The sequence below is a fragment of the Sander lucioperca genome, chromosome 6 (genome assembly GCF_008315115.2).
Source record: "Sander lucioperca isolate FBNREF2018 chromosome 6, SLUC_FBN_1.2, whole genome shotgun sequence".
Classification (NCBI taxonomy): domain Eukaryota; kingdom Metazoa; phylum Chordata; class Actinopteri; order Perciformes; family Percidae; genus Sander; species Sander lucioperca.
This window is the reverse complement of record NC_050178.1, coordinates 9973138-9986531: the sequence shown is the minus strand read 5'-3', so window position 1 is coordinate 9986531 and position 13394 is coordinate 9973138. Positions and strand designations below refer to the sequence as shown.

Here is a 13394-nt window from a genome sequence, read left to right as displayed (position 1 = left end):
AAGCAGATTCTTGGTCAGCCTGGGGCGATGTGGCTTTCGGGATGGAATTACCTCAGCTTGAAATTTCCCCACGTCTTTTTTTCACCTTTTCTTACACTTTATGACATTGTTTCTTTTTTACTCAACAACAGCATATAATTATGAGATTAACAATAATTCAATCCCGGTTATAGGTCTAATCCCGTAAATCGTATAGTCAGTTTACTTTTTTTTTAAAAAGATATACTAGTTTTGAATGCATGTGTGCCTTTTCTCATGCACCTTAATCAATTTTAATAGCTTTACACGTTTCTTTATTGAAAACATCACAAATGCGGGTTTTCATCGAGGAACTATAGATAGATTGTTTTGATTTATCTCACTCAGGTGTATTACACTGGATGGCGCATGCGCAATGCACGATAGTCAGGTGAAGTCGGCAACGTAAAGCTCTCATGGTTTCAGTCCCTCGCTGCGTCTCAGTGGGATTGCTGTGACTGGAGCCTGGCAGATGTCTGTACTGGAGAGAATAGACTGGAGGGTGAGTTCGCTCGAGTATTTTTGTCTTACAGCTGACATAGTTTAACCCAACCTGCATCATGTTTATCGCGTTTGCTGCTGAGCCTAGGCCTATATTCATTGTATTACTTTACACCATAATCACCTGTTCGTAACCGCGCAGCGCCGTATGCACTTTTGAATAACCCGTGATTAATGCCATAAAGGCCAAATACTTTATTCTCTCAAAAACTTCGAGTAGCCTAATTTGGTTTGAGGCTACTGCATTACAGAGCAGTGATGTTTAAAAAAAAAAATTAAGGTTACACAACATAATAGGCTACTTTACAGTAGCCTATATGAATATAACCTGAATATCATTGTACTGCTCATTATAGGCTAGGCCTATGTGGTGTTGGCATTCAGTATGCCTATAGGCTAATAAAAGGCGATTCTTGTATTTAAATGGGATTTATTAAGTCAGCTTTAAAACAGGCTAATTTATTATATTAGTCTATATATGGACAGTATCTAACCAGTTGAAAAATCACTAAGTAGAACTCCCTCATTGATTTGTGTGACATTTTTTTCATTTGTCCGGGCGTGGATCCAGTTAATCTTTACACCTGACATCCGATGATCCGGTTGTCACTGCATTGGACTGTCATTAAAATGACAAGATGAGCATCAGATTGGTTCAAAGCATCACCGCCTGACCAAGCGTGACTAACTCCCTTTAAGTCTGCTCTGGGTATCTTCCAACGTAAAATAACATTTAATCAGCGCCCATTTCACTTCTGCTTCGCATCACAACAAGCAAAGGACCAACGCGCAAAAAGAGATAATCCTTAGCCGTCCTCGTCCTGTTGTTCCCATGCACAGCCGATCATCACAGCTTGGGTGCGCAGACGCCACAGACTGTTTATCCTAAAAGACAAAGCTCTGTCCATTAATCTTACAAATTATAATATGACATTTAGTAGGCTACTCGTCAAATGATACAAAACCAATGAATGAAATGACTCCAGATAATGGACAGTAGGCCTGTTTTCTATTGAGGAAAGAGATATTTTATAATGCTGAATTTGAAAGTAGTTTAAATAAAATTGAATAAAATGTAACAAAATAATAGAGAATTGAAAAAAAAAAAGGGGGGGGGGGCATCTTTTGTCTTCACTTTGGGTTTTGATGCATATCAAAGCTTCAAAGCAGCCTTGTTTTGGACATTGCAAAGCTCCACCAAAGATGTAAATGAAGTTAAGAAAGAGTTGTTTGTTGAGATCCTTTCAGCTTTACAGGTATTTTGAGAGAAAGATGCTGCTAAACCCTCGGGCTTATTGCGGTTTGAAACAAGCACTTAACCACCACTGTGAAACCCCGCACAGTGTCATGGGTTTACTTGAATGACTGTTATAGTTATGCATTCAAATCGGAGAGTTGTATTATCTTAATATCTGGGTCATTTTTGAGCTGCAAATCAGTAAAAAGCAATCGTATTAAGTCTATTCTACTATACTTCTACTTCTACAACAGTAAATGCAAACCACTGCGAATAATAATAACAATTATAATAATATAATCCTTATTGTTATTATTATTTTAAAACAAGAATTATGATCAAAATAGCCTGCAATTTGGCGTGATTAGGTACAATTAAAAAGACTTGAAAATAATTGCAGTTGTTTACATTGGTAGGCCCTACATCAGTAATACAATTAATAGGTTTTATTAACCTATTTAAAAACTCTGTAAAACAAATGTATTTTTTAAATTTTTTTAATAAACAGAACTTGCCGCTTGTCTTTTAATCATCGTTAAGAACACCATCGAAATTCATCTCGAACCGAGCACTAGCTATGATTGGCGGAGAGGCATTCAACTGAGGTGACAAAACCTCACAATGAGGTACTCAGTAACCTAGCAACCCGTCTTTCCAACATTAGGCTACTTAAACCGAGTTGTGTTGTTTCTGACACAAATTGTAGCCTACCAATTGTAATTAAAGATGTATGATTTGGACTCAGCAACAAGTGGAAATGAGTTGTTCCCCTAATTGGAGTAATATCTATAGAACTTTTGAATCTCTTTTTATATCATCATCTCGTAGCCTATGTCTATAAGGAATATAACCCTAAAACAGAGGCTGCAGGTGTCCTATACATTTAAACGCCCTGTCTTCAAGTTACTGATGGGGCTTGAGGAGATGAAAAAAACAAAACAAAAAAAAAACATTAAAACAAACTAGTAGGTTGTAAGATCATTCTCTCACTGTAGGCTACGCCACGAAAAGTGTACTCTAAAGTAGGCCTATCGGTTTAGAAGTCTGACACTGTACAGACGGACAGAATTCTGATTGGACCGTTGTCCCGCCAATCAGCAATATTTTCATTTTACTTTTTCAGTGACATCATCGTGCAGGGTGACGCCTCCTCGGAGCGGCTGTGCAGATATAGTACAGTGCTCATGGGTGCACCAATAAGACTGAACATCGCTTTTTTTGTCCATAAGAGGGAGTCAAGTTTCTTATATGCACCGTTTTCGCCCACTTCCACAACAGAACTCCATAACACATTGAATGGACAGGGGGGGGGAATATTGCTTGACAACGATTATTTTCTCCCATAGTGGCTGTTGGAAACTGTTATGTGTGGTTGGATAGTCAGTCGGTCGGTCAGTTCGCCCCTTCAGCCTTCAGCCGTAACTTCGCCTCTTCGCCGCAGCTGAAGAACAAGGTGGTTCATGATCACCAGGAAGCTCTGTATTTTCTCATACCTGGATTAACTCGCAGGCGACACGATTTTTTTTCTTTTTCTTTTACCCTTTTTTTTGTAACAGAGAGCCTTTTTCTCTGTCAGAATGTTGTGGAAATTAGCCGACAACGTGAAGTATGAGGATGACTGTGAGGTGAGTTTCGATAGAGTTACAAAATGAGGGATAAGTGCCTTTAACATCGAACAAAAGTTTGCCATTCAACGACAACAGTGACTATAGGTTGATTTTAGCATACGATAATGATAAAATAAAGGAAGATAAACATTGAAATCATAAACGGCCAGCATAACAGACGACAAGGACAAAAACTGCTAAAAAGTCAATTTTGAAAAAAGTTGACACGCCTACTGTTGTGAAAGTAAGACGCAATTTTCAGAATAAATAACCATCGGGCTATTTCGATGACGATAACATCGACAACAGTAATTTCTACATAATAACACTAGCCTAATTATAATATTAATAATACTACCCTAATAATAATAATAATAATAATAATAATAATAATAATATTAATAATAATACCCTAAGCCTAATAATAGCCTAATAAGAATTTAAAACGGTTATTTTCCAAAAGTAGCAGGTTATAGGCTTTTTTATTAGCCTACTCACACGTGAGAACATTCTCATATAATTTCAATTCCCAATTAAATTGAAATAATAAAGTATCTTTATTTCCTATAATACAGTATATAGCCTACGTTAATATTAAATGTAGGCATAATATATCTTCAGTGGACATCATGCCAGTGGGCAACAGACACTTGATTCCCTTGAGAGACACATGTCACCTAACCTGCCATCTTGTTGTCAGCTTTTTCACTTGACCTGTCTCTTCCGTCCCACAGGAAAGGCACGACGGCAACAGCAATGGGAACCCCCGGCTGCCTCACCTGCCAGCGGTCAGTCAGCACCTCTACAGCCCGTCCCCCTCCCTCTCACACTCGGCCAGTTCGGACTTCCAGCCCCCGTACTTCCCGCCTCCCTACCAGCCCATCTCCTACCAGCAGTCCAGTGACCCCTACTCACACCTCGGCGACCCTTTCAACATCAACTCCATACACCAGTCGCCGTCGTCGAACCAGCAGCAATGGCCCGGTCGGCAGGGCCAGGAGGGGCTCGGTGCGCACGGGAGGAGCGGACTGGCGAGTCAAATCCTCGGCCTGGAAGGCTCGTCCGGGGTGAGGAGGGAAGGTTTCCGCCGGCCGGAGCTGCTGCCCCCACACGTGCACAGCATAGAGTCGTCGGTTATTGGTGATAACATGGGGATGCACGATATGGGACACGGACTGGAGGATGTTCAAGTGAGTGGATTTGATTGAGATAAATTACTTGAAATTACACTTTAGAAGATACGGTGTGAGGAGGTCGCTAAGGTGTGTGTGCGTGCATGTTGCATGTGTGTGTTCACTTATTGACAAAGGCAGCCAAAGATCCTAATACATTTTAGGATAAGTATCCTATAATATAAAGCTAAAACTAATTCCTTAGGTAACTGTAGCCTATATCAAACCGGACATTAATCATATGCGATTAAAAATACAATCAAAGATCACCACTATCAACTCAATATAGCTGCCATTTCATATTCAAAATCAGAATCGTGTGTGTCATGAATGATATTTATTGCTAAAGTAAGTTTTGACTTGCATGGAATTTGTGTGTTTGGAGCATACGGTAAACATATGCAAAGGGAATAAACAATAGAGCAAAGTACTGCAACAGTCAAGAATATAAATGAAGAATATAAATATTACAATAAAAAGACACTATAGCAAAGATGTACAATATATATTATTGGATTTTGATATTGGAAATAGCTATTTTATGTTTCTTTGGTTTACGTGAAAGAGATATATTTGGAAAGAAATTAATTTGAGCTTGCTATGTCTGTCATTGGTGTTTTTTTTTTTAAACAATGCATATGATTGCTTATGGCTGCTTCTGTTCTGTTCTATTTTTTTTATCAGCATGTAGATGACCACAGTATTATTATGGCAGATCAGACAGTCATCAAAAAAGGTGAGTTTATGGCATGTTTATGACTAATCTTCAGTCCCAAAGAACTGCAGTTCTGTTCATTTGAAAAGAAAAGGAAAAACAAGTTTTGGAAAGTGCTGCCTGGGGTACATGTGCCTTTGTGAAACCAAATAAAGATACGGTAATTACTGGCAGGGGCTGGAAATTTACTGCAAGGACAGTATTTTTTTTTACTCTTTACATATTTGGAATTGTCATAACAATTACTTCTATAGTTACATGTCAGGGCACTGAGTTTGAGAGTACAGCAAAGGAGAAGTCTTGTATGTGTACATGCACTGCATACACTGATAATCCTCGTAGCCATGAGATGCACTCATCTAAGCTTGATGTGATCCTTAGCCTATTCTGTCGGTGAAGGCGCTTGAATGGATGCCCAGTGGGGAAAAACTGATCCCTTTCAAAAACGATGAAAATTGAGCAATCTCAGAACCTCGGTGTTGACAGTGAGAAAAGAGGAAAGCTTTGGATCATATCTTTAGGCTGGTTAAGCTTGCAATTGCAGCTTTCTTCAGTTCATGTTAACAGAAAAATTATGAGTTGATCTTGAAGCAGTGTTAAGCTCTGCAGATCCAGTTTTTGGCAGGGTGTGGCATTAGGCTTGCATGTGAAGGACAGTTTAGTTATTTGTCGGGACATGAACTGTTTTGAGGGAGAACTTATTCCCGCTGTTTTGTCACCAGGCTTTATTAAACTGACTTTGAGTTGAGAAAGATCAGCTTGAGCAACATTATTCTACTGCTTAGCTTTCTACCTTTTTTAAACCATAGATAGATAGGTAAATAGATGGATAGATATATAGATAGATAGATAGATAGATAGATAGAGAGACAGATTAATTAATTAATTAATTCATTACATTCTGTGAAAAACTCTAAAACTATGATATAATATTCGTGCAAGTACAGGTTTTTCTTCATGCTTGAGTTTTCTCATTATCATCCCCAACCATTATCACAGTGGTGTGGTTAATTTAACATTTATGTGATATTTTACAGTGAATACAGTGTTTTTTTGTTTCTCGAAAGCATTATAGTAGAACGTGTTATAATATTACCATGCATAGTTAAATGCTGAAAGCCATTTGCACAGCATAATAAACCAGCCAGTCTCCATTTGTTACGGAAATAAGTGATGGCTAATTATATTGTTCGCATGCTCAAGGACACGCTATAGGCAAACTAGGTTTCCCAGCCATGTGCCCCAAAGGAGCCTAAAAGCACTCACGTGACTCTGTGATTTTTGTCTCAGTATTAGGACTACGAGGTGGCAGGAACCTTGATCGCTTACAGAGGACTTATTATCAGGGGGGCATTCTTGCGGGTGAGGATGAAGATAGCTATGTTGTGTAGTGTGCTGTACTGTTTTGTTTGTCCGATGACTGTCAGTGCTTCTGTGGGGGGTTAAAAACTTTGTCTAAATTGAGAACCAGCACAAAACACACACACCTTGCTTAGAATACTTAAAGCCTTTGAGACCAAATAATAAACAGTACTGAGGTGTATCTCTGTGGCTTAGATGAGGGGCAGGCTGTATGTGTATACCTGCTTGTGGATGATGTTTGGCATGAGTGCATTTTAGCTCTTTAAACATCAGGCATCCAATGTTTGGGAAACCACACAATATTCCAAAAGTCTTTCTTACAGCTCCTTTCCTACATTGGTTTTCTCAGCCGTGCAGAGCTGCATACATACTCTTCCTTGTGATTACGTACAAGAACACCCAGATTCCCTGTTGCACAGAGAGGATTATTATGATTAGAGCTTATGTACATACACAGAAAAAGTGCATATATAAACAAATTCTGTTGCACAACCAGAATCTTTTTGCCTTTCTTTTGTTGTTCTTCACTCTTCGGCTTACCCACATTTTTTTTCTCCTCACCCTCCAGGGCCTGTCTCTCTACCCAAAGGCAACGCACTGGGTCTACCTTTCCAGAAAGAGTCCCTGCTGGGAATGGTATCAAACCCCACAGAGGTATTCTGCTCCGTGCCGGGCCGTCTATCCTTGCTGAGCTCCACATCCAAGTACAAGGTTACCGTGGCTGAGGTCCAGAGACGTCTGTCACCCCCGGAGTGCCTCAACGCATCGCTCCTGGGAGGGGTTTTACGCAGGTCAGAGCTCAGATTCATTCAACATGACAGCAAGCTGGATTTAATATTTCCCTGGTGTTGTTCTTCAACATAACGCAGGAATACAGTAGCACTAATTAATAAAAAAATAAGGGAATCTAACCCAAACATACAAACAACATAATTTCCTTGGTTTTTATCAATATATCTGTATTCTACAAGCTTTTGATAATGTTGTCTGATTGCCTCAGATATGAATAATCATCAAACTGAGGAGTTGCAGCTCTAGGGATCTGTAGACTAAAGCTCAGCAGCCCATGGGAAAGGCTTTTCTAAAAGCACAGCTTGGCTCAGTTGCTCTGGCTCATCAGTTTTTTTGCGTGAGGTTCGTGACATTCTTTGTCTGGTCTGCAATTTTGGTTCTCTGCTCTCTTTTGGGGATAGGTTACATCAACACGGTAAGTACCAATCTAAAGACTCTGTGGGTGTGTGCATTTGTTTGTTTGTCAGGGGTTGTAGGTTTATCCGTGGCAACACAGTTGACCTTATGGCACATATGTTAGTGTGGCAGTCTGTTGAGGGACTGTGAGGTTACCGTATGTACTCAACACCCCTGACCGGAGCATTTTGTGCTTGGAGTGCACGTTTGCCACTTCCCATGTGCCTGTGTTAATGCTGACATGCACACACATACACACACCAACACACACATGCACAATCACAGACATTTTTAAGTAGGTCATATAGCACTAGGAGGGGGATCGTTAGCAGAGGGACAGGGGGGAGAAGGGGATGAGGGGGATGAGGGGGATGAGGGGTTGGGGGCACTCATACATCCCTAAAGATGCTGCCGCTCTCACCCGCCTATGGAGAGGGAGAGCTTGCCCTCAAGTCATACGTAAAACTAAATTGGCCTTTGCAAGTGGGAAGTGTTTCTGCAAATGTGTGTACGAGTGATTTCTCTGCTATGCTTTTTTGAGTGAAAGCATTAATTGTGTTAGTGTTTTTTGGGTCAGGAGAGCCTGTTTGTATGATTTATTTTTTATCAAGAATCCCAAAAGAGACCTTCTGCAGGAGTGAGTGCAAGGCCTCTGACAGGTTGTGTCTGCAGTATGTTCTGCAATATCTGGATCTTAGCTGAAACACAATAATACAATCATACAAATCCATTTAGTTTGTTCCTCCTAATTTATGGTTTAAATGCCCTTAAGCAGATACTAATCAAAGGTAAATAATGTGTGAAGAAACTGGCAAATGCCATATTCATTTCTTAAACCTCCATTAAAGGACAAATCCGGCGCAAAATAAACCTAGGGGTTAATAACACGTGTACCGAGTTCACTGTTCTCTGGGTTATGTTTTCATGCTAATCGAATGTGACCAGTTTTTTCGCAAACCGCTAATTACCTTATAACGCTAGTCGTCGGGGCACAGATAAAGTAAAAAGAAAATCGCTATTTCTATACCACTAACAAGGCTCAAACTAGCACCACACTTCCACGGTAGCATAATGAGGGTCCCTACATGTAAACCAAAGCATTGAGAACTTTGTAAGTGTACAGACAGTTTATTAAAAAGATAGTTTAGAAAGACAGTACCGTTAACTTATACAGGCAGGCGCCATCTTGGGAAAACAGTCACGACCAGTCAAACGCCGTGCAACGTGCATTCAGTTCAGCTCACGCTGCACGACATTTTCCCAAGATGGCGCCTAGGTTCATTTTGCGCCGGATGGGGTCCTTTAACAATTTTCTACAAACTTTAACACACTGTGTGAGAAAAGTTGTAACCTTGCATTATCTGTCTGAATTACTATAGACTTAATATGTATTTTTGTGTTCTCCTTCTGCAGAGCCAAGTCAAAAAATGGAGGTCGGTCTCTGAGAGAAAAGCTGGATAAGATTGGGCTCAACCTGCCTGCAGGAAGAAGAAAGGCAGCCAATGTCACTCTACTTACCTCACTAGTAGAAGGTATGACATGTCACTCATTAGCGCATAGCACCTTCTCAGGTGTAATTGCTGTTTGCAGCGGCTAAAATGTCACTGTATTAGTGTGAGAACATCAGTCGTTAACTGTAAGCTATACATTGTCTGATATATTCTTTCTTGAAATGCCTGCATCGTATGACATGACCACAGATCATCAGTTATTTAATATCAGGGAGTTACGTAGTTGTAATGATGCCACAACACCATACCTTCACCTTCCCTTGTCAATGCATTGAATACTAAACATCAGTCATACTTACAGATATTGACGCTTCACCATTAAAACATTATCACTTTAATCACTCTACCTGCCGCGGGCTAACGTAAAATATCTTTTCCTCTCTACACGCCTCATTTTTATAAATGGGCTGATGATTCTGTGCAGGAGAATGACTTGAGGCGTGTGTTATTTAGAGACCTTCAAAGCTGAATTAAGCCTTGTTATCTTGTGTTCGTCTCGCCAGGAGGGCTTGCTGACCTTAAAGATTGTGCTTCTGAATAGCTGGCCACATCCTCAAGTGATGTGCGTGTCTATCAATAAGCGATGCTGTTGGCGCCGTGGGCACTCTCTGCTAGCATTTATCCACATAAGCCCATTATGACCATGCAAGTCAAACCACCCTCAAGATGGAAATATATTCATCTCACAAGCGCTTCTTCCCTCAAGCAAGCTACTGAGCACAGCTGATTATTCTGTAGTTCAACTGCTTCACTTCACGCGCATTGATGCTTGTGTGTATCAGGTCCAAAACGGGGCTGCTATAATGCCGTGAATTGATAAATTGCTGAGAGCGGCCAGCTTACCATTTGATCTTTGCCCATTGTGCCAGAGGACATGCAGTGATGTCTGTGTAAATCATAATAATATTTATTCGTTCATAAATATACAGTCTTGGTTTGAGACCTAAAGCCGAGTGTCAACTTCAGTGCTGTCTTCGAACTTTGTTTAAAGGTGATTTTTTTCTTTTCTCTTACACAGTCTGTTTTCTTCTTCTTCTCTTAGGCGAAGCTGTTCATTTAGCAAGAGACTTTGGTTATGTGTGTGAGACAGAGTTCCCTGCAAAGGCAATTGCTGAATACCTGGGCAGGCCGCACGTGGAACGCAACGAGGTTAACTCACGCAAGAACATGCTCCTTGCTGCCAAGTAAGTGTCTTGTCTGGATGGTTGCCTTTACACCGCTAGCAAAGTGGGATGTACCATATTAAGAATCTTTTCAAATTCTTATGTGGGTGTTATAGTATTCATTGTTTACTGGAGCAATTTGTGGACTGAATTTCCTGCAGATTTTGCTCTCAGATCACAATGAAACAGTACATGTGTTAATGTAAGTATTTTCTTTCTAAATCATAGTTTTTTCTACCTTCAGGCAAATCTGCAAGGAGTTCACTGACCTGCTTACTCAGGACCGTTCACCTCTGGGAAACTCTCGGCCGGCCCCTATCATGGAGCCTGGAATCCAAGGCTGCCTGACCCACTTCAGCCTCATCACTCACGGCTTTGGCTCTCCAGCCATCTGCGCTGCCATGACCTCGCTTCAGAACTACCTGAACGAGGCGCTCAAACAAGTGGACAAGATGTACCTGAGCTCTGCTAGCGACACTCAGGGATCCTCAGACAATGGGAGCAAATCTGCCGACAAAATGGACAAGCACAGGAAATGAGAGCTCAAAGGAGAATCCTTATGAACTTGCGAACCCCTGAGTCCCTTAATCTTGCCGCCCTATCTGCCCTTTTTGGACTTTTCAAAAATCAATATTGATTGATAAGTATCATTATCAGTCATTTTGAGAGCTGAATTTGTGTGTGAGTGTGTGCGTGTGAACTTTTGAATTTATTACATAATAAGTTGATGATTTCTAAGAACTTGCCACAGGTAGCTGCAAATCAGTCTGTGTTGGCACCTATGGTGAACGCCTGTGTACTGGTCCTAATGGGAGCCCACCTAGTGAGGGCGTAAAACACCCCATATCATACTATGCAGTTCCATACAATGCCAATGTGCTGATGCTACAGCTATGGGACCTGTTCTCTGTTGACAAGAGGAGGAAAAGCACAAAGTGCATACTGTTTTTCTCTCCCTAGAGGACATCATTTCAAGATGAGTTGCTGTGGCTGTGAATTCCTCTCAGCCCCCCCCTCCCCCTCCTGCTCTGTCTGGAGGCAAATCCACTGATTTCCTGTGTCTCAATGGACTTGCAAAGGACAATTTTTATATGAGAAAGAGAGAGAAGAAAATCCACTTCATTTTCTTTTTCTTTCTTTCTTTTTTGTGTTTGATTTGTACAACCACTTCAAAATGGCTCCAGTGTTATTGTGCTTTGTTCATGAAAGATGATTTGAATCTTATGTAGGCCTGAATGAGAGAAGACGATTTTTGGTTTGTCAGTCTGTGTTTGGTCAGAAACCAGAGACTTTACAGCCTCTTAAGTGTTCATGTGGATTACAGGCATAGCAATGCTTCCATTGTTTCTCTATCTTTTAAACCTGGCAGCGTTGTTTTTGTGTCCACATTAGGTATTCATCGTTCTTAGTATTTAAAAAAAACCAACAAGTTACAACCAACCTATTCAGTCCTGCCAGAGTGTATGCATGTTGTGAGAATGTGTGTAAATGTATATATTTCTTTCTTTAAAACATGTTTTTAATTAGACATTAAATTCCAAACATAGAATTTTATCCAGTGTCTTGCCCTGGATGTAAATATTTTCTAATTTATGTTGTAATTTAATGGGCTTGTGTAAATAATGGTATCATTCTGGTGTATGGTTTCACTTTTTATGATGATCTGTTTAACTTTTATAAATGGGTTAGTTTTTTATCAAGTAGAGGTTAGGAAGTGGGCATGATATACTTTTTTGAAAATATGTAAAAAGAAAAAAAGGAAAAATAAAATAAAATGAAAGACTCAAGCCTGATTCAGTGAGTCAGTGATGTTGCCCAGGCCATACAAAAAAACGCACACATATCTTTTTGTGCACTATTGTTCTGTAGCCCCCTTTTCAGCAGCATTTCACAGATGATGGTTAAGTCATGTGTTGGAAGAGTTTCCTATTAATAAACAGCAAAGGAAAATCCCCAAACTAATGGGAACAGCAGCCATCATTATCTGCTCTCACTTAGCTTCACAAAAGGCTGTGTGGATCAGTGAAGGCAGAGACCTCAAAAGTACATCATGTGATAAATGAAGATGCACAGCTGAGAGCAGACAAATGGCTTGGTTATGTTTAAACATAAAAAACTGTTGACACATACTGAAAAGAGCCCATCACTTAATATTATATCTTCCTAATCTTGTTTGTCTCCTGCTCTCTGATACTTCCTCTTTCTCTTATCTATTTCCTGCTTTTAGAGCAGGTGTGCCCCCATGCGAAGTGTCGATCTGCTTTTCGTTTAAAGGTGTATTTCATTTATGGAAATGCAGTGCTGCAAGTTTCACACAGCAGATGACAGTTCTTTTGATGTCTGTGAGAAAAAGAGATGGCGCAAAACTGCAGATGGGATTCACATGTGGCGTAAGGTTGCTTAATCATCACTTGCCTAGCCAGTTCCTGCTGATTCATGTGGTCTGTCTATGTGTTTCAGGAGCTTGTGTCTGAGCCATAACAACAAACCAATCCTGATTGAAACACATTTGTGCATAGCTGGATTTCTGAGTATCAATGTGTAATCCATGACAAAATGTATTGCCCCAACATTTCTCCTCATAGGTTTTGGAGGTCAGTAGGTAAAGCCAGTGTTTCACAAAGGCCAGGCTGCATGTTAGAGAGGCATCAGCAGCAGTAGCAGTGTGCCATACCAAGCAGTTAAACAAGTATCAGCCTCTCCCCTCAGAACCTGTTTAACCAGACCTGTCAACCTGGTGGCTCACTGCATTCGCAGCAGTTGACTTTAACTGCCTTCAGTTACTATTGTACACTTGGCCCTGAGAGAGTAGATAATAGCAGGAGGAGAAGGTGGTAGAAAAGGAGATATTGGTGGTATTGGAGAAGGCTGGTGGAGGTCTTTGTTGACAGGTTGAACACGGTTCAGACAACAAGCTCCC

The 13394-nt window shown here is 40.5% G+C and overlaps 1 protein-coding gene across 4 annotated transcripts; it reads left to right on the top strand.

The window, feature by feature from the left end:
- The first annotated feature begins 437 nt into the window (after positions 1–437).
- tfap2c (transcription factor AP-2 gamma (activating enhancer binding protein 2 gamma)) lies at positions 438–12261 on the top strand. 4 transcript variants are annotated; one of them, XM_031301809.2, is made up of 8 exons: positions 438–520; positions 4098–4553; positions 5220–5271; positions 6541–6612; positions 7181–7403; positions 9214–9332; positions 10354–10495; positions 10719–12261. In XM_031301809.2, exons 1-8 carry the CDS (start codon positions 491–493, stop codon positions 11011–11013), a joined length of 1389 nt encoding a protein of 462 aa, XP_031157669.1. In that variant the 5' UTR covers positions 438–490; the 3' UTR covers positions 11014–12261. The 4 variants fall into 4 exon arrangements, with proteins under 4 accessions (XP_031157669.1, XP_031157672.1, XP_031157668.1 ...); XM_031301808.2 differs by lacking the exon at positions 438–520 and adding an exon at positions 2943–3381; XM_031301812.2 differs by lacking the exon at positions 6541–6612 and having other exon boundaries at positions 439–520.
- The last annotated feature ends 1133 nt before the right edge of the window (positions 12262–13394 follow it).

Excerpts from the sequence above, each read along its gene's own strand:
- tfap2c (XM_031301808.2), top strand. The coding sequence starts at position 3,334 with ATGTTGTGGAAATTAGCCGACAACGTGAAGTATGAGGATGACTGTGAG. Across the intron at positions 9,333-10,353 it reads ACTTACCTCACTAGTAGAAG|GCGAAGCTGTTCATTTAGCA; the intron begins GTATGACATGTC and ends TTCTTCTCTTAG. Across the intron at positions 10,496-10,718 it reads AACATGCTCCTTGCTGCCAA|GCAAATCTGCAAGGAGTTCA; the intron begins GTAAGTGTCTTG and ends TTCTACCTTCAG.